Source organism: Fukomys damarensis, unplaced genomic scaffold (genome assembly GCF_012274545.1).
Source record: "Fukomys damarensis isolate Sample0158 unplaced genomic scaffold, DMR_v1.0_HiC HiC_scaffold_12, whole genome shotgun sequence".
NCBI classification, from domain to species: Eukaryota; Metazoa; Chordata; class Mammalia; order Rodentia; family Bathyergidae; genus Fukomys; species Fukomys damarensis.
Genome location: NW_022900924.1, coordinates 16142914 through 16164790, shown reverse-complemented (window position 1 = coordinate 16164790; position 21877 = coordinate 16142914). Strand labels below are relative to the sequence as shown.

Here is a 21877-nt window from a genome sequence, read left to right as displayed (position 1 = left end):
TAGACAGGAGGAAGGAACCTTCTATGAGGGAAATCATGGATTGGGCAACTAAATCTATGCAAGGAGGGATGGTTCATATGTTAAAATGCTTGCAGCCTGCAAGCATGAACATGGGGATACTCTGAAATCATTCCAGAAGCCAGGTGTGCTTCCTTCCCTAATAAAAGAACAGAATAAGGAAACCAGGCATGGTGGTACATGCCTGCAGTCCCAGCTACTCAGGAGGCTGAGGCAGAAGAAACAAGATCCCAGGAAATCAAAGCCAGGCTGGGCAATATAACACAAACCTGAAACAAAACAAAACAACTATTTCACTACAGGGATTGATGCTGAACATTAGAATGCAGAGCTGTGGCAGAGGTACTGCAGAAGATGTAGATACATGATGACTTTAAAAAGAAAAGAACTTGGGCCTGGGGATTTTAGCTCAGTGGTTCTGCCACCTGCCTTGCAAGCACAAGGACCCAAGTTTGATCCAAGAAAAAAAAAAAAAAGTGAACTAAGGACACAGGATCTATTGTTCTGTCGCTTAAGAGCAGTCCTTTTTTTGGGGGGTGCTGGGGGTCGAACTCAGGCCCTTGCCCTTTTGAGGCAGGCAGTGGAACCACTGAGCCAAATCCCCAGCCCCTTAAGATCACTCCTTTACCAAAAGAGACACTGCTTGGCACAGAATGAGTAAACAGGAGGCAGCTGGCAGTCCCTACACACTACTGACATCTGAGGCATTCACTACTGGAGAAACCTGTGGTCTATGCAGGCCCTGAGCCTGTGCTGTGGAGTTGCCTAGACACCATATCACTGCATTATTCTGAAGAAAGAGTACAGCCCATAATGTTTCCTCTTCCACCCAGCATGAAGACTATTTAAAAACCTACCACTCCCTCAGTCTTGTGAGGCAGGCAAATAGCTGTCTTTAGCAGCTCTACTATCCTACCCTGCAAACCAGCCAGTCAGTCCTACCTACCCTCCCATGAGCCCAGGCAGCACCTGCATTTTCTGCTCTACTCACAAACCCTGTGCCCTGGGAAGCGACTAGGCAGAATTTCCTGAGATGTTAGCCACCATATGCTTCATGAAGTCATGCATGTAGACCCTGGACAGTAACAAGGGCCCTATTTGAGCTCAGTGCTTTGGCCTGGTCCCCATGTAGCCCTCAGATCCTAACAAGTACGTGACCCTACTACACAAAGCATACTGCACCACACTCAGTTGAGCCCACCAGGGTGACCCCACCCTCATGCAACCTACAGAAACTGATGGTCACCCCATATCTGCAGCAAGGCACACCATGCCCAGAGCCACCAGAGAGCCTACCTTACTAACAAGCTGTGTCCCTGCAGACAGTGCAATCCCCTAACCCTTGCATCCCAGGCCACTGAGATACCTGTATACATCATCAATGTTGACTATAGCTAAGGTGGCTCCATGGACACAAAACACCCACCTAGAAACCAGGTCAGTGTAGTACATCCACAAAATACCTTGTCAGCATAAACGCAACAAACTCACTACCAGCAAAGTCTTTTACTATGAAAGCCAAACTATTAAATTGGTAGAGACAACTGACCCACCAGATTCACAAATACTGACATAGGAATACAAGAATCATTAAAAAACAAGGTAACAAACATGACAACTCCAAAGGAAGACAATAATTCTAGCAATAGATCATAAAGAAAATGAAGTACATGAATTTCCTGACAAAAAAATTCAAAAGAGCAATTTTTTAAGGAAACTTAGAGATATAAAAGTAGGTAATTCAGTGAAATTAGGAAGACATTTTGTGGTGAATTAACTAATGGTCAACTTGGAACATCCAGCTGCACTGAGTCATCATGGTCTGGACATGAAAGGCCCACCTGAGGACTGTTGTCAATGGCATGAAAAGAGAACTGGAGAGGGAGATCGTTGGCTATTGATTTTCTTGGAGAAGCTTGCTGCAGGTGGCTTTACGGGTATAAACTTGGCTGTTTTCTCATCCTAAGAGGAGCTCTGGGCCTAACTGTGGCTGGGAATGGCTACTGTTCTCCTCAGGAGAGCTCTGAGCTTTGCTGTGACATCACTTCCTGGCTTCAGTGTAGATCTCTCAGCCTGGTGGCACAGATCCTTCATCTCACCAGCACAGGTTTTCTAGCTTCCACCATTGGCCTTCGGGCCTTCAGGTGAAGATCCTTGATACAGACTTGCATGAGAAATTGCTGTGGGCTCTAATCCACTGGGCTGGAATCATGGAGGACATTGCCTTGGACTCTAGGATTTCAGCTGGACTTGTGTGAGACATTGCTGTAGGATCCAGGCCCTTGGCTAGATTCTTTGGGTCTTGAGTGTGTGGCTAGATCTCTTGTACTCTTCTGTATTTGACTTTTTGGGTGACTATTATAAAATAATCCCATAAATCATGTGTCCTGTATTAAATCTATTTCCCTTGAAAACCTTGACCATAACACATTTCATGATATGAGTGAAAAATTCATCAGAGAAAGAAACATATAAAAGAACCAATCAGAAATCTTGGAGCTAAAAGACTCAATAAATGAAATAAAAAATGCAGTTGAGAGTCTCAAAAGCAGAACTGAGCAGAAAGAAAATATTTCTGAGCTTAAAGACAAGTTTTTAAAAAATAGCATGGGGAACCATACTCATAAGTGAAATAAATAGGACACACATGTGTAAATACAAACCAGTTTCTCTGATGTGAGAAACAGAAAGTATAGATAAGGATCAAAATGTATAATAGATAATTTGAAATAGGAAGAAAAGGTCTAAAGGGGAAAAGGAAGTGGGAGGGGTAGGGGAAAGGAAAGAAGGGAAAAGAATAAACATGAGAATAGGAAAAAATGCCAACAAAGTCTTTGTGAATAGGGAGGAGTGGAGGAGTTGAAGAGAGGGCAGGGGAATGGGGAGAAAATAACCAAAATATATCATGTGAAGGTACAAACTCCCAATGAGGAATATCATCATACTGTACACCTAAAATGTACTAATAAACTTAATGAATAAAAAAATATTATAGGGAGGCAGAGATGAAGAGGAGAAGCAAAAGTAGAAAAAGAAAAGGAAATGGGGAATTATAAAGAATAAAGAATAAAGAAGCTGGTGTAGTGGTGCATGTCTGTAATCCTAGTACTCTGGGAGACTGAGGTAGGAAAGTTGGAAGTTTTGGGCATTTTAACAAGTCTGCGCCTCAAAAAATAAAAAATTAGCTGGATATGCTGTCAAGATGCTGGACTCGCCCCCCAGTGGATACTTGAGTCACTGCACTGGTGGGGGTGGGGGTGCTGTCCCTTCCGTGCCCAGTTGCCTCCCTGCATGGAACCCGGTATGTCGGTGATGCACACGGATGGACCAGTTGTTGCCTTTCCCTCCATAGCCGCGTCTCACCCCAGGGGCTACAGGTGACAGTGACACTTTGCTTTCTCTGGCCATGTGCATAAAGTGTCCGGGTCCACCGGGCTCCAGTCCGTGTGGGGGGAGTGGAGACAGTGGGAGTGGTTGCTCTGGGATGGCCTTGGTGCACAGGCAGTGAGGGGCAGGTGTGTACAGGCTTTGGCATGGGCCTTACACTCCCCGGCATGCACACTGAGGGGAGACGGGACTCTGCTCGCACGGGTGAGCCCGGCCTCCTTCCTGGGTCTCAGGACCAATGTGAAAAGTGACGCACTTGTCCTGCCGTGACCCAGGCCTCTGTCAGTCCAGCAGGTGTCGCTGCAGGAGGCTGAGAAGGGCCCTCGGGACGGGGATGGGACACCTGTGCCCAGGAGACCAGCTTGGAGGAAAGGCCCCCAGGGTCAGCTTCACACCTGTGAGGATGGCCTGGATCGCTCCCACCTAGGTCCAGAGCCTCCATCATCCCCTTTAAGCCTGGGTGCCTTCTAGCGTCTGTCAAGACCACGTGGGAGTGAATGGAGGTAGGCACTTGTCCAGCAGCTGGGGTGAATGGCCCTTGGTCAGCTTGGGTCAGCCACTGAGGGATCCAGCACCAACCAGATGTTCTGGAAGCCAGTTCAGGACCATGCTGGACCTAGGGGTACCCTCGAGGGGATCAGTTACAGGAGATAGTGCACCCAGCACCCCTGTGAGCCTAGGGCACCCTAAGGAATTCAAATCCTACACCCCAATGGAAAGGACAGGTGGGGCCTATCTTCCTGGGATTTTCTTAGTTTAAATGAACTGGCAGTTGCTGCCTGTCCAAGGATTTTTTTTTTTCTCAGTGCCAGAAGTTGAATGCAGGACCTTGCACTCACCAGGCAGGTGCAGCAAAACTGAGCTATATCCTCAGCCCAGGATCTGGGTTTTTGGCAACAGTGACTTTTCTTTTTTGAGAATGGCTGGCCTTGAACTCACTGTGAAGCCCAGGCTGGTCTTGAACTCAGAGCAATCCTCCTGCCTCAGCCTCCTGAGTGCTGGGATTACTGGTGTGTGTTACCAGGCTTTGATTTGACAGTGGTGACTTTCTGATCACAAACTTGTGCAAGGTGACCAGGTTTCAAGCACTGTCATCTCAACATAAACTCTCTTTTCTGAATGGGAAGTGATTTCCTTGTCATTTCTAAATATTTGGTACATTTCTGGATCTTGTAACGCTGTTGAATGTGGATATAACTGTATCCCTTTCAGAGTGCTTTATTTTAAAGTGAGAGTTTTACAGTAAATAACAGATATTTTCCTATTTGGGCCTTAGGGCAATCTTGGGACCTACAAATGCATGACCCCAGCAACTTCAATTCTTTATATTAAAGAAGTTCCTAATCCAGAAATTCAATGTGGTACAACTGAAAGAATATGTTTTTCCTCTTAACTTCTGACCAATTCTAACATTTAAAAATACAGAAAAAAAGATGATTATGTAAAAAATGTGGGGAAATTGTGGCAAAATAAAAGTTGCAAAATAAACATATTTTCATGGTAAAAAAATGAGCTGAAAATGCAGCTCAGTAAAAATAAAAGCCTTTTGAGATTTACGGTACCCCATTAAGTGAGCACATATTTTCACTATCAGGATTCTAGATGAGATGGTAAAATGTATTCAATGAAATATTTACTGAAAACTTTCCAAATCTTGGGAACAATATTGACATTATATCCAAGGAAGCTCAAAAAACCCCTACTAAATCTGACCCCAAAAAGTCCTCTCCAAAGCATATTCTAATCAAACTGTCAAAACTACAAAATAAAACATTTTTTAAAAGCATCACGTCATTTATAAGGAGATTCCCATTAGACTAACTCAGCATAAACCTTATAGGCCAAAAGAGAATGGAATGATTATTCAAAATCCTGTAGGAAGAAAAGTGTTAACCATTAAGAATATATCCAGCCAAGTTATTCTTTGATGAATGGGAATTCACTACTACCCGACTGGCCCTACAAGAAATGCCTAAGGATGTACTCCATTAAAAGTGAAAGGATGGCTGGGTATGGTGGTGCATGCCTGTATTCCCAGCACTGGGGAGGTCGAGGAAGAAGGACTACCATGAGTTTGAGGGCAACCTGTGATACAGAACGAGTTCAAGTTCAGCCAGAACTACATAGCAAGACCCTGTATCAAATAAATAATTAAAAAAAATTTTAAATGAAAGGATAACTACCATTATGAAACATAAAACAGTAGAGCAAATAATATAAAAGAGAAAGAGAATCAAACCCTATCAATATAGAAAGCCACCAATCCACAAAGACGAACAAGAGAATTAGAACAGATATATAAAGGGAGTAGAAAAAAATTAAAAGAATGACAGGAGTATGTCTTTACTTATGAATAATATTCTTGAATGGATTTTTTTTTTGTTTTTGTTTGTTTTTTGCTTTGGTACTGGGATTGAACTCAGGACCTTGCACTTGCAAGGCAGGCGCAGTGCCACTGAACTATAACCCCAACTTTTGAATGCATTTTTAGAAACAAGGTCTCATTGAGTTACCCATGCTGTTCTTAAGTTCCAGTGATCCTCCAGCCTCAATGTACTGAATGCTAAACTATCAGTGTGTGCCACCATGCCTGGTTCATAAGCTTGAATGTAAAATATTATAGTCCCCAATTAAAAGGTACATATTGGCTGACTGGTGAAAATAAAACCAAATATGTGCTGCCTAAAACAAACTCACTTCACCAGTAAAGATACACATGCAATGAAAGAGAAGAGATGGAAAAAGACAAACTATATATATGAAACTAAAGAGAGCAAATTAGCTATACTTCTCCAACTAAAGCTTCAACTCAAAAACTGTAAAAAAGGACAAAGGAGGTCATAAAATAATAACAAAAGGACAATTTTAACAACAGAAAATACTTGTAAATATTATTTTCTCCAAAGCTGGAGTACATGGTTATATAAAGCAAACATCAGACCTAAAAGGAGAGATGAATTCTAACATAATGATACTCTGGAACCCAAACATCTCACTTATGTCAATCAAGAGGAAAGAGGAGGAGAAGCAGCAGCAGCACAGCTGAAAGGCAGGAGTCATCATGTAATACGGAGGAGTGATATCTTTCTATCACTCAGTATAGCTTTGAGCTTTGATCAAACAACTAAATTAATGAAAATGGTTTGGGTCCAGGGAAGGAAAGTGAAATACAGAGGTCAAGAATTTTTGGCTGTTTCACTTGAGCCATGACAATGACATCCCTAATGGTTCTCTACCTTCCTCCTGACCCTTTTATGACATCAAGTGGACACAAGTAAAGTTTAGAATAATTTTTTGTCCAAGAATTCTCATTATGGAGTGTTTGAGAATGGGTCCTTCTTAAGTCAGGCTGTAGCATGTTATCTTGTTGCTGTTAGTGACTCTTTTTCAAGGGATATGTTGTGAGAATTTCTATATTATCAAATAATCATACCCAGGAACCTGACAACGTTCAGAGGACTGGAGAAAAAGTAAAAAAAAGTTGGCACAGGATACCCCGCAAAGCCTCATGCACTCATACGTGTGGATTGGGGGATATGACTGGATCACAGAGGCATGATACTTATCAGTGGATTAGTACACTGATGAGTTTATAGCTAAACAGGATTTGGGAGGTGAAGCCTGGTTGGAGGAGGTATATCACTGGGGACATGACCTGGAAGGGTATATCTCTCTCCCTCCTCCCTTGATCCACCTCCCTGCTTCTCACAAGTAATAAACTATTTCTCTTCTGCCATACCCCTCTGCCATGCTGCCTGGCCTGGGAACCAGCTGACTATGGGCTGAAACTGCTACAAATTGTGAGCCAAAATAAATCTTTTCTCCTTTAACTTGCGGGTGTTGGGTATTGTGTCTCAGCAACAAAGAAAGTAACTAAGGCATTTCTGTCCACAGGAGAAAATATGAGATACAGTGTACTCCTGAAATTCATGGGGATTACATTCCTATAACACCTGCAAACTGTGATAAACTGCAAATTTCAGATATGGTCAGAAAAATGCCTATATTTATAGTTCAAACCCTAAATATGCTATGTATCGCCAAATTATGTAATTTAATAAAATACTGTAATAACAAAGCCTTAGAAAGTGCAGGGCATTTTGGTGGCATCTTAGGGATCTTAGGGCTTTAAGAAGAACAAAACCGAGAACACGTGAGATAGCTAGATGCATTACAGAAACCTGTTATGATGTGGGAATGCTGGTGCATCTTCCAAAGATGTGTTATAGGGCAGCAGCCAATCATCAATGAGGAGAAGTGAATAATGCTCTTGGATTGGCTACTTGCAAACCTTCTGCCAGAAAACCAGTTGTGACAATTCCCAATTAAAAAAAAATATATATATATATATATATATATCTTAAATCTGTATAAATGTTTATTATAGTTGACAATAAGGGGTTCTTAATGTGAAATAATATGACTAGTCATACAACTTATGTTAAAAGATGTGCATGCACTGGAAAACTATTACATGAAAGAGGTAAATGTGCAAGAAGTTCAAGACATAGAAAGAGAGAAACCTAGTGCAAATATCCCTGGGTCTACAGAAAGCATTTCAACACATCCTATAGGAAGTGTGAAATATGGTGCTGTCTATATGATCAATGGTCCAAATCTTCGAAAGTATAAGGGCCATATATTTTTCAGTGGGTGTCTGTGCTGCTAAGAATGCAACCATAATCTATACCAAATTTTTCAGTTCTTGTGGCTCATGAGGTTGGCCCCAGCATAATATACTAATTTATCTTATAAGTGTTAGGGCCAGAACCTCTGTACAATGTAATGAATTCATTATTATAAAAGTGAGCTTCAGTAATTCAGCTTCCACTACTCTCAACAGCTGTTATATAAACACAATGGGTACTTGTTTAATAATTCTGAGCTCCAAAGCTCCTCTGGGAAGCCATTTTGTAAAAACAAGATAGTGAATAAAGAAGAATATGACTGTGGCAGCTTCAATGTCAGAATGATCACTGTTATCTGCTCTCATGCTGACTAAAAAAGGGTTCATATTATGTATTTGGATCCTGATGCAAAAAATATAAATTTCTAAAAGAACTACATATTTCTACTTCACAGTAGATGAGTATGACCTTTCAGTACTGTAATGGCACACCCACATGATGCCAGGCAGTTACACACAAGCAAGGTGGTAAAGAACAAAGTTATGGTTACCAGGACCAGTATAGAAACCTGGACAATCAGTGCAGTAAAATCTGTGGAAAGAGCACAATCATTGCCTGGAAACATTGTCATTATTACTAATGGGACAAGTTTGGAAACTATGTCCATGAGCCCAAAAGAATGTGAAAGGTCTTCAGCAAATACAAGGGCAAAGATGTAAAATATGAAGACTGCTATGCAAAAGTATTCAAGGCTCTTACATACTGAAAAAATTAAAAACGTACCTAATTTTTAAGAAAGACATCAGGTATGTCAGTATAGAGATTTCTGAAGCCTTAGACAGGGCTGACAAAGGGGAGGTAAAAGATTGCAGTTTATGTGATCCATGGGAAATCTGTATCATCAAACCTACTTAGATATCATTGCACTTCACTACAACTATAACTTGGAAAAGTGTCATGGAAGGAACGTTTGCAGCAATTTTAAGAACTCCTTGTGTGTCTATGGGTATGTCTTTCCTAGTTTGAACAGTGACCCAGCTCTACATATCCCTTGACTCTCAGTATGAGAAAAAATTGATAATCCTTATTTGGGTCTTGTTGAGACTCTTATTATTTCTTGTTCCTATTATCTTTTTGTCTGCCTACATCCACAGAATATCTAAAACCAATATCAATGAAAATAAAAAACTCACCAAAACAGCAAGATACTGCTCTTTACAAGCATTTGCTGATTACCTTCTTTCGGGTAATAGAGACCAATACAAAATAATACTAAAAGAATCTTTTAAGAATTAGACTTCTGGGCTCAGTGGTGCCTCCACCTGCCTTGCAAGCACAAGGTTCCAAGTTTGATCCCTGGCACCAAAAAAAAAGAATTGGACTTCTTAGGTCTGGCCCCCTTCCAGGACTATGGAGATAGGCATTCTTTTTTGCGTCAGTCTATTTTTCTATTTTCTATATTTTTGGTACTGGGGATCGAATTTGGGTCCTTGTGCTTGCAAGGCAGGTGGCGGAACCACTAAGCTAAATCCCCGGCCCTGAATGCTTTTGTTTTTAAATTAAAAATAAATCAAAGCAGCTCCCCCAGTGAGATGATCTTTCTTATTCTGTGCTACCCTGAAATCAGGTTCCAAAGCAGAGCTTTGGGATAATGAGAAACCTCAAGATGTGATCTTGACAGAGTAAGGCCAGGTAGCCCTCCATAATGTCTATGAAGTACATGCCCTAAAAATTCAAGAGCTATTACTGAGTTACCTAACATTTCTACAGAACTCCTTTGGAAAGAACTTCAGAATTTACTATTCAGAGCATCCTGTTTAATCTGGTCAATTTCTCTAATATTAAAGATTTTACCTTGGAAAGAGTTTATCATGAGAGAATTATCTGCTTATTAGTTCCAATGTTTTGGTTAATTATCATTTCAGCCATATTGTCCATTTAGCTTTCCCTTTTTTTGGCAGTATGGTACATGATGCCCAGATCTTAAATTGGCCTTGTTAATATCTTAACTGGAGAGATCAAATATATTTGTTATATGATTTGAGAGAGAAAAAACAGGTTAGACAGGCATTCCTGCCTCTTAATGATGCTTTGTAATCTGGAAACTTTTTCATTTCCAAAAGGTTCAAATTGTAACTCTTAGTCATTCATCATCACTTGCTCATCCATCCTGTTTGGCACTTGCTGTTAGGGTGGACCATGTGAACCATTTTTACTTATAATAATAGTAAGTTAATATAGGTCAATCTAATTTTACATGTCCGGGTATCAGAAAACCAATCTTGGAATTCTGCTTGCAAATGATTACTGATTCATAAAAGGTTTTTTAAATTTCAATTTCCCTTAAATTTTATTAACCTTGTGACTTCAAAAGATTGGCCTTAATTTCTAGTACAGGATTTTCCTTTTGTTCAAGTGCTAAAACAGATCTAAACATATGAAACTGGGATAAGATGTGTCTAAGGGTCCCACTGTCACTTTTTAAAATAATTGTTTCCTTAAGTGCTTCTGAGTTTCAAAATTCTTCTAAGAAAAGAAACCCAGATTCCACGTTCAGTCTCAGAGAATGCAACAGCAATCTCAAGACCTGAGCAAATTGCTACATGTTCCCCTCCTTGCACTGCAACCATGGAGTAGTCTGGAAAGGACATATATATAAATAATAACCTGGAATTTATTTTTTTCTAGAAGAGACTTAGACAAATCTAATATCCATCATAGTAGTGTGAGTCTAACTCTGAGATAGAAAGTATCTTTATCTCTATGAACAGAGTATAACTGGAAAGATCTTTCTCAATTCACTTAGAATAGCTTCTAACTCTAGCACTACATTCATTTCAGTTCTGAAGTCTATAGTATGCTCAGAAAAGATGTATAATGTGCCCTCCCACAACATTCTTCTCAGTCCATTAGTGTGAAATAACTCAAGTTCCTGAATGTTCCAGTATTATAGTTTCAAAGGATGGTGGAAGAGCTGGTAGCAAAAGCAACAGTAGAATCCAATGGCTCTAGGCCTCTGCTATAGGCTCTCTTCTGTGAGCATAACAATGGTGTTTGCGTATGTGCATCTCGCCGAGCCTCTTGCTTTAGTTGGTGGAATTTGTGCTGTGTCCAGCCATATACTCCACAGTTGAGCAGACCCTGGGATGTTGCTGTTAGAGCCTGGAGGAGATGAAGGGGTGATGGGCCCATCCTTCAGGTTTGCAGGGATTCAAGAATAATACTCTTTACCCTTTTTTTGAGACAGGGTCTTCTTATGCAGTTTAGGCTGGCCTTGAACTCACTATGTAGCCCAGGCTGGTCTCAAACTCGTCAGTCCTCCTTTCTCTGCCTCCTGAGTGCTGGGATTATAGGTGTGTACCACCATGTCCAGCTTGTTGGACAGCTTTGGACTACAGATGACTAAGATTTAGTCATATTCCTTAGTATACACAAAAGGTCAATGAAGTGGCTTCAATGCCCCTCTTATTGACCCATTTCTCAGAGAAAACTGCCCTATCAGCTAGACAGTCCAAAAGTCCCAAACTGCTCTATACTTGAATAGTCTAAAAAGCCTTCTTCAGTCTGATAAAGGAATAAAAGAAGAATCATGCCATTATCCCTCTTTCTCTAATAACTGCTAATTTATTCCATTTAATTTTCTACCAGATTATGTCCTGGTAGATATTGCATTTTTATTTTTACTGCTTCCAAAACACATCAATAAAACAAAGTTGACCAGTGATATATATGCTCTGGAGTGCACTGTAGTACTTCTACTAAAGCATCTACCTTGCCTCTGAGAAAATTTTTATAGTTTTTGTAACTGGGCATTTCATAAGCGAGCAAACAGAACATAATTATGTTACCTTTTGCAATGTATAAATAAATATTTTTAGAAGATAAAATTGTGCTTATTGAGTACTGGAAGTATAAGTGAATAGAATAAGAGAGTATAAGAACAGAAATTCTTAGTTTTGAAGGTGTTACCTGGAGAATATAGAAGGTCATATGCAGCTTGGTGTCCTGTGGCTTGGTGAGCTTTATGATCATCAGGATGATAGCTGTAAATACACATTGTGTAAATTTCGTTGTTAGTTCTTATTGCCTCATGTATAAAGTTCTCAAGTACACATGCCTGGGCATTATTAGAAGGGAAGCTATAGGCATATCGAAAACCAGCAGTGAGATTAACCAGTTATGTAAACCACTGGGCCTTTCACCTCTGACTTCTACTTCTTATTGATTAAACTTTATAGATTGTTAGTGCGGTAGTGATGACAATTTATACTATAGGAAGATAATCATTTACACGTCTTAGCATTTCAGAATTTATAAAGCTCTTTCATAAAATTGTCTAATATTATTTTTACAACAAACTCATATAGTAGGAAGGGCAGGTATTAATATCTAAGTCCAGTCAGGACATTTTCCCTCTTATATCAGGTTGTGTCTCGTGATTAATTAATTTCTAAAGAAGAAAAAGTAGTTAGGGGGATTGAGGAAAACTGGAAATATGGTGGGGCCAACATAAATTTCATAAGCTGGATGGATATTTGTAGTCATCCATTTGGTAAGATCATTTTGCTTGATTAGAAATGAACATTTGCTCTCTTTCTAATAAGGTACTCACCTGGACCCCAGCAACATAGGAAGGCCACTGGATAGAGGCGTACTCGCTGCTCCACAATGTGAATCACTGCCCACTGTTCACTTCCCAGAAAGCCAGTTGATTTCACAAATTTCTTATACAGTATTTGGGCTTGGATGAGTAAGACCTAAGGATGAGTGTAGCAATGAGCAGTTTGCCTAACGCTTATTAAAATTTCCTATCATTTTACAAGATCTTTCTCTAAGCATCTCACAACAGGAAAGACCATTCTGTTTTTACCATCTGCAACTAAACTTTTTTTTTCTTTTTTGGGGATCAAACTTGGGACCTTACGCTTGCCAGGCAAGCAGCAGTACCACTGTGCTAAATCCCCACATACACCCCTTTTTGAGAGAGAGAGAAAGAGAGGGGGGAGAGAGAGAGAGAGAGAGAGAGGGAGAGGGAGAGAGAGAGAGAGAGAGAGAGAGAGAGAGAGAGAGAGAATTGCTCAGAGTGAACTTATACTCGGGCAAGGAAATTAACAGATACTAGTCAAACTCATGTTCAATACATGAACTGTACATCAACCCTGTAAACCACCCCCAGGCTAATAACAATATATACAGGAAGTTAAAAATAACTTCTAATCCAACCCTTTTTAAAAATTTTTATTAGAGATTCTGTTACAAAGTGCTTTGCACTTAATACCTTTAAATATCTTAGTACTATAGCTTAAATTCTCAACTCTTAGCAAAAGGAAGTTTTAGAAAATCTTGCCCTTAAATAAAAAAATGGATTATTTTCTTCTTTCATTTGCTAGCATTTTGAATAAGGTTCAGGTTATGAAAGAAATAGAAATCAGTTCAGAAGTCCAGAATGGTTTTATTTATTTTTTTTTTTGGTACTGGGAATCAAACTCAGGACTCTGTGCTTCTGAGGAAGGCAGTGGCACTACTGAACTAAATGCCCAGCCCTTGTGAGGAGTAAACAGGAAATAATCTTTGGTAAGCAAATCTTACCAAATCTGGATTTTTTCCCCTAATAATATAGATCCATTCTCTAATAACCCAACCGCCTAATCAAGCTCAGCCATAGTCTTCTTTCCACACAGACAGAAGGATCAAAAGGAGGCTTGAGTGTATTTGAGAATGTTTATGTCTAGAAAAATCAGTGAACCATTTGTTGATTTATTCTTTTTTTCCCCCTGATATTGGGGGTTGAACTTAGGACCTTGCATTTGCAAGGTAGGTATGGTGCCACTGAATTGAATCCCGGGCCAGATGTTGATTTATTCTTCCTGCGTTTCATCCTGTCTTTTTTAGTATCTGTTTTTTGTTTATTTATTTTTGGTACCACAGATTGAGCATTAGGACCTGTAAGAGTCATATCCTTAGCTTTTTAAAAAATTTTTGAGACAGGGTCACACTAAGTTGTCCAGGCTGGCCTTAAACTTGCAATTTCCCCCCAGCCTTCCAAGTAGCTGGGTTACAGGTGTGGGCCACTGTGCCCACCACCATCTATTGATTTTGAAAGAATCCAGAATGCTATTTCTGAATGCTCATTGAAACCTGGGCTAGTCTACCCAAGCAAGCAATAATCTTCAGGGTGACAGCCTTCGGGGATCCATCTATCTTACCAATAGGTTCTAAAAAGTAAGCCATCAAAGACATTTTAAAATAAACTCTTTTTTTTTTTCTTTTAAAGACAGTTTCACTACGCAGTCCAGGCTGGCCTTGAACTCATTAGTAGAACAGCCTGGCCTTGAACTCTTAGTGATCCTCCTGCCTCAGCCTCCCAAGTGATGGGATTAAAGGTGTGCACCATCATGGCCAGCTCACTAATTACTCTTTACAAAGCTGATGATTTGAGCTAAGCTTAAACTTACTTTTGAATTATCAAAGGAAATTACCCCATAATTGCATGTGATTTATAGGTGTTGGAAAACAAAACATTGTTAGGATAAATTTGGTCTGTAGGTAGATTGTAACTCTTTAACTGAATATAAGAACAGGAGAGGAGAAAATGGTACTGAAAATTAAGTAGATATGGAAAATAAAAAAGGCACATCTGCTTGTTTACTACTTTTGTACTAGTATAACATATCATCTGGCTGATTATTTTAATTCTACATCACTCTGGTGGTACCAAATGAGTACTCCATGTCATAACTGCATGAGTTACTTAACATTTTAACCAGTTAACATAAATGCAAACTAATGGATAAAAATAATTTAAAACACACATTATTTGGAAAATTACATCAAAGCATATATACTATGTATCAGAATGCCATCCTGTATAAAAGACACACTTGAAAATGTGAAAAAAGGAAAAAGTGGAAACAAGGTCTTTGTAAATAGGGAAGGGTGAAATGGGTGAAGGGAGGGCAGGGGTATGGGGAAAAAACAAGAACCAAAACATACCATGTAAAGGTACAAGATCCCAATGATAAATGTAACTGTATTGTTTGCTTTAAATGTACCAATTAAGTTAATGGGAAAAATAAAGATATACTTGAGCTGGGTGTGATAGTACACACCTGTAATCCCAGCACTTGGGAGACAGAGGCAGGAGGAATACCTTGAGTTTGAGGCCAGCCTTGACTCACAGTGAGTTTAAAACCAGCTAAATTACAAAACAAAACCTTGTCTCAAAATACATAAATAAATAACCTTGGGCTGGGGATTTGGCTCAGTGGTTCCAGCGCCTGCCTCGCAAGCGCAAGGATCCAAGTTCGATCCCTGGTACCAAAAATAATAATAAAAATAAAAATAAATAAATAACCCTAAGTAGACAAAAGTCACATGATTGTTTCAGTAAACACAGAAAAAGCATCTGACAAAGTCAATACCCAATCATGATAAAAACCCTACAGAAAAATTGGAATAGATGGTCTTTATCTCAATCTAATGAAAGACATCTATGACAAACCAACAGCCAACATCATACTAAATGAACAAAAACTGAAAGCTTTCACTCTAAAATCAGGAACAAGAACAGGATGCCCACACTATCATCATTCTTGTTCAATAGAGTTCTGAAAACATTAGCTAGAGCAATTAGATAAGAGAAAGAAATAAAAGGAATATGGATAGGAAGGAAGAAGTTAAAGTATAATTATTTGTTTATGACATAATATTCTACAAAGAAGACCCCAAAAACTCTACCAAAAAACTCTTAAATCAATACCCCAATTCAGTAGCATAGCAGAATACAAAGTCAACACTCAAAAATCAATAGCATTCTTATACATGAATAACAAACTTACTGAAAGAGAAATCAGGGAAACACCTTTCACAATAGAATCAAGAAAAATGATATACTTAGGAATCAGTCTAGGGAGCCAAGTCAAAGACCTTTACATTGAAAACTACAGTACTAAAAAAGGAGATTAAAGAGGATATAAAAAAATGGAAATGTATCTCATTCTTGGATAGGCAGAATTAATATAGTAGAAATGGCCATACTTCCATGACTATGATACAGATTTAATGTAACTGCAATAAAAATACTAATAACACACCTCATAGATTTAGAGAAAAGAATCCTAAAATTCATATGGAAACAGAAAAGTCCTAAAATAACAAAAGCAATACTGGGCAACAAGGGTAAGACAGGGCAAAGCCACAGTGACAAAAACAGCATGGTGCTGGCAAAAAAAAAAAAAAAAAAAAAAAAAAAAACAGGGTGGGAGAAAAAAAAAAAAAAAAAAAAAAAAAAAGACTCAAGGATCAATGGAACAGAACAGAAGGTGCAGAAACAATTCCAAGCATGCTCAGTCATCTTGTATTTCATAAAGGGGCCAAACACCTTCATTGGAAGAAATATAGTCTCTGTAATAAATGGTGCTGGAAAAACTGGCTTTCCACATGCCAAAGATTAAACTTAGACCCATATCTTTCATATGTAAACTAAAATTGAAATGGATCAAAGATCTAAATATTAAAACAGAAACAATCTGCTGGGAGATAGAATAGGTAAAACTCTTTTTTTTTTTCTTTTTTTTTTTTTGGTACTGGGGATTGAACTCAGATCCTTGCCCTTGCAAGGCAGGTGGTGGAACCACTGAGCTGGATCCCTGGCCCCAAATTAGGCAAAACACTTGAAGACACAGTTGTTAGAAAAGACTTTGTGAACAAAACTCCAATCACATAGGAAACCAATAACTGGAATCACATCAAATTAAAAAGCTTTTGCACAGTGAAAAAGAAAATCAACAGAGTGAAAAGACAGTCCACAGAATGGGAAAATTTTTTTTTACCAGCTATTCCTCAAAGGAGTAGCACAGAATGGGAAAATCTTTTTTAACAGCTATTCCTCGAAGGAGTAGCTAGAATCTATAAGAAACTCAAATAAATCATACCCCTCAAATTAAGAAACCCAATCCATGGGGCCAGGGATTTAGCTCAGCGGTTTGGTGGCCTGCCTTGCAAGCGCAAGGACCCGAGTTCAATCCCCCATGGGTATCTGAAATAGATATGTCTCAGATGAAGTACAAACAGCAAATAAATATTGAAAAAATATTCAACTGACTTATCATTTGAAAAGTGCCAATTAAAACACCACTGAGATTCTAATTCACTCCAGAAAGAAGAGTTATCATAAAGAAATCAATATCAAATGCTAACGAGGCTGTGGGAGAAAAAGGAACCTTTCTCAATTGTTGATGGGAGAGTAAATTGTTACAACCACTATGGAAATCAGTATGGGGAGTCCTCAAAAAACTAAAACTAGAGGTTCTGTTTGACCCAGCTATTCCCCTTCTAGGTATCTTCGCATAAGAGTTAAAAGCATCATACTACAGTGACACATGCATACCCACGTTCACAACAGCACAATTAACTAAATCTTGGAAAAGCCCACATGCCCATCGAAAGATGAGTAGATAAAGAAAAGGTGGTATTTATATACAACAGAGTATTACTGTGCTATACAGGAAAACTTCAGTCATATATAGGAAAATGGATGCATCTTGAGATTATAATCTTAAGTGAAATAAATCAGATACATAAGTTTAAATACTGTATGGTTCCTCTTAGGGTAAATAAGCAAAATGGAAGCCAGATATTGGAAGTAGGAAGGACATATTCTAATGGGAAGGAGAATAAGGGGGGGGGGAGAAGGAAGGGAAAAGGAAAAAAAATAATGGAGAGGAAAAAATGGAAATAAAGCTTTTGTAAATGGGTAGGGGAAGAAGAGTTGAAGGGAGGGAGGGGAGGGGCATGGGAAAAAAGAATTAAAATACATTATGTTCAGGTACAAATTCCCTATGATGAATGTGATCAATATGTATGATAAATATTAATAAATAATAAAGTTTAAAAAAGAAAAATAAATAAATTTGGAAAGACTCAAAAGCCAAGAAAGAGGGGGGTGGGGGAGAGGGAGGGAGAAGATAAAATGGAAACAAAGTTTTGTAAAGAGGGAGGAGAAGGAGGCCAGGGATTTAGCTCAGCAGTTGGTGGCCTGCCTTGTAAGCGCAAGGACCTGAGTTCAATCCCCAGTATCAAAAAAAAAAAAAAAAAAAAAAAAAAAAAAAAAAAGAGGGAGGAGAAGAAAAGTTGAAGGGAGAGGAGGAGAGTGGGGAAAAAAGAACTAAGATATATTATGTACAGGTCCAATTCCCCATGATTAATGTGATCATGGTGTACAGCAAATATGTATAATAAAAAAGTCCAACCAATATTACAAATGAATAAAAGATACATTTGAATCATATAAATTTTCTGGTATTGTCTTCCATGGGGACCAACAAAACATTTTAGTTCTAGAGTTAGCACAATTTTCACATAATGAATACAAGCTCTCTCTCTCTCCATTATTTAGTTTTAGGGAATCCAAAAAACTGAGATAGTAATTACACTGTCGGGCTTTCTTGGCCACTTTCTTAGTGCAATGACTATAAGTGTCTCTCTACCCTGTCTTTCCCAAGCTAGGAATGCTGGCCTGTCCCCTCCAGTTCCCCTTCTTTCCACAAAAGCAGATAGGGTGGTACCATACCATAATGGTGAAGAGGCTGAGTAAAAAGCTGGCCAGGAAAATGGTGATACCATAAAAATAAAGTGTGCTGCAGACAGACATGTTGGCAGAAGGCAAGAGTTCTGCCATGGCTGATGGTGGTGAGTGCATCAGGATACACCTAGGAAGAGAATCAATGCACAAAGTAACACTACAGATGTAAGACAGGAGACACTCAGTACAATGCAAATTTATGAACAATTATACTTAAAATTCTGCTAACTCTTCCTATAACATTTTTGTTCCTTCCCATAGATACAGTATCGTCTCCTTTTATGTTATATTATTTTGTATTTTTAGCTTTCACTACATCTTTTTCTGTACCCATTTCTAATACAAGCAACTTGGCCACTTAGTGTACAGCAAGTCTTTTTCCAGCCCTATTCCACCCCGGGTAACAATGTAGGATGAAAATGATTGATTTGGTTCTTCCTTACCTGTGACTCTGGCTGAAGTTATGGAAACATTCACTAGCATTGCCCAGACAGAAAACAGGTATCATCAATAGTAGAGGTACCAGGCTGGGGGAAAAATATTATCTTAATAAACAGAATTTTTCATGCCTTCCCCCATTTGTAAAATATTCCCTCCCTCCCCAACTGCATCACCCCACCAATCTCAACAAATATCTACACATTTACTTTTTCAAGAAAAATATCTTGAATGCTGAGGTATCCTTATTTTCCAGTTCCTATGAAAATGCTGTGGGAACTGAATTTTGTACCTAGATTAATGAACTCTTTAACAGTTTCACAGAGAATTTGGTATTGTATGGTCAGATAAAAATCTAAGTGGATCAAAGCGAAAGGAAAATCCACCACGGAGTTCTGTGTGCATTATGTCTCACTTTCACACTGCACTGCGTGCAGTATGTCTCACTTTGCCAGGAATAACTTCATTCTCATATGCCGTTGCCTACGTGCTTTTCCAAAGCATACCTTCACAAAGTCAGCTATTTACACAGCTTAATATAGCCAACTTCCTGTATGAGGAGATTTAGGAGCAAAATTTACAAAATCTAAAACCATCCAGATGCAATCACCACTTTAGGTGAGATTCAGACCCTTTCAGGGTTTTATAGTCCTAAGAGTCACCCAATGTTATAAAGTGGGTAAGATCTTGAAGGCTATCTATTACACATCTTTCTGATATAATAAAATAAATTAGAGGTTCAAAATCTTACTAATCTATAATATCAAACTGCTTTCCTAGTCCACGTAGGAAGACAGAATCAACGATCCATATTTGTTGCTTCCTACTCAGTAAGACTCCGTGAGGACTTAGGAATGACAACAGAAATAAAGACCACTGAATTATTTGTTCCCATTTGGACACCAGAATAATCAGAGACTGTATCATATTTGGAAGGAAAGAAAAAAATATTTTTTAAAGGAAAACCTTTACTGGTATGTTTTATATACACACACATACATACACATATACATATAGTGGTAACATTCATCATAGGGAATTTGTATGTGTATATAATATATCTTCTTTCTTTTTCCCCATCCTCCCTCTCCTTCAACCCCTCTTCCCCTCCTGGAAAGAAAAAAATCTTACCTTGATAAAATGAAGGCCATCTGGCCAACTTGACAAGTATAATCCACCACCTATGAAAATAATGAGAAAAATGTCTTAAACATTGTCAATCACAATAAGTAAATACTAGATCTTCATCATTCAACAGAACAAAAATTATTTCCAAGAACCAATTTGCTTTTGGCAAACAATTTTTGCTATAAAATTTATGAAGTAGACAGTTATTTAGTACTGGAGTTGATAAAATTGTATCTGTATTACTATGCTCTAAACTGTACAATAAAAAAGCCAAAAAAGATACCCGGGCGTGGTGGCACATGCCTGTAATCCCAGCACTTGGGAGGCTGAGGCAGGAGGATCGCTCTGAGTTCGAGATCAGCCTGAGCTACATAGTGAGTTCCAGGTCAGTCTCAACTACATAGTGAGACCCTGTCTCAAAAAACCAAAAAAAAAAAGAAAAAAAGCATACCCTGTAGGAAGTAATTTAATATAAAATTTGAGTACCTGTAAAAATTGTCTTAGGGGAAAGGCAAATATGAAATCACAAATTAACCCTTTTAAAACTTAATTGTTTTAATAACAATTTAGTCCTTAGTATATTTAGTTCTTAGTATATGTAGCCACAAAGGCAGAATAATAAGTATTGGGGTTAATATTTGGAAGAGAGCTATGCTAACCACTATACCACCAGTGCTGGGATTAATATTTAAAGTTAGACCTTGTCTCTTTGAAACTAGTGATGGGTTTTTAAAAAATACAATATACGTGTTTGTATGCACAGAAAGCAGAATTACCATATGTGAAAGGTAATCTTATGTTTCTCCCAATTTATCCTTCAAAGATGAATTTATGGGCCGGGGATTTAGCTCAGTGGTTCAGTGGCCTGCCTTGCAAGCGCAAGGACCCGAGTTGTTAGACCTTGTCTCTTTGAAACTAGTGATGGGTTTTTAAAAAATACAATATACGTGTTTGTATGCACAGAAAGCAGAATTACCATATGTGAAAGGTAATCTTATGTTTCTCCCAATTTATCCTTCAAAGATGAATTTATGGGCCGGGGATTTAGCTCAGTGGTTCAGTGGCCTGCCTTGCAAGCGCAAGGACCCGAGTTCAATCCCCGCGGTACTCCATTCTTTACTCGTTTCATCACAGCAACTTCTTGAGGGAATGATTCTGTGGCTGAATTTCTCAAAATGTCTCATGCCTGTAATTGCAGTACTCCAGAACACCAGGGCAGGAAAACTAAGTTGGAGTTCTGCATGAACACCTTATTGACTTAGCAAGACCCTGTCTCAAAAATTTTAAAATATGTAAAAAGTTCTGGTGAGGTAGTTTGGTGCAAAAGCTCTGGATTAAATCCCAGTACAAAAGAAAATACTAATTCAAGTTCGTCCCTTGGCTTTTGAATGGGTGAATGAATAAAATGTGAAGTAATAACCCTACGCTATTGAACTTCTTAGGCATTCATCTTCCTAAAAGAAGGAAAATGAACTAATTGTTTCTTTGTAATATCATCAATTCTAGGATTCTTCAGACAAGTATGTAAAATAATGCTATGTAGCCATGGATCCTTACTCTCTTGTAGGCAACACAGAAACCATGTAAATTTAAGATATGCAAGAGTAGGGCTAGGGATTTAGCTCAGTGGAGCTGCCACTTGCCTTGAAAGCACAAGGACAAGAGTTCAATCCCTGGTACAAAAAAAAAAAAAAAA

General features: G+C 38.7%; 1 protein-coding gene across 3 annotated transcripts in view; it reads right to left on the bottom strand.

The window, feature by feature from the left end:
* Window positions 1-10546: 10546 nt before the first annotated feature.
* Window positions 10547-21877, bottom strand: part of Tmem116 (transmembrane protein 116) — a 43098-nt gene continuing 31767 nt past the window's right edge. For 2 of the 3 annotated variants that reach the window (XM_010604464.3, XM_010604465.3), the window contains exons 6-11: window positions 20185-20234; window positions 19059-19142; window positions 18604-18742; window positions 12646-12790; window positions 12003-12076; window positions 10547-11195 (exon numbers count right to left, since the gene is read on the bottom strand). In XM_010604464.3, the coding sequence (XP_010602766.1) occupies window positions 10989-11195; window positions 12003-12076; window positions 12646-12790; window positions 18604-18742; window positions 19059-19142; window positions 20185-20234 (699 nt within the window). In that variant the 3' untranslated portion in view covers window positions 10547-10988. Of the gene's footprint in view, window positions 11227-12002; window positions 12077-12645; window positions 12791-18603; window positions 18743-19058; window positions 19143-20184; window positions 20235-21877 lie in introns of all 3 variants that reach the window. The other variant, XM_010604466.3, reaches the window with a different exon arrangement.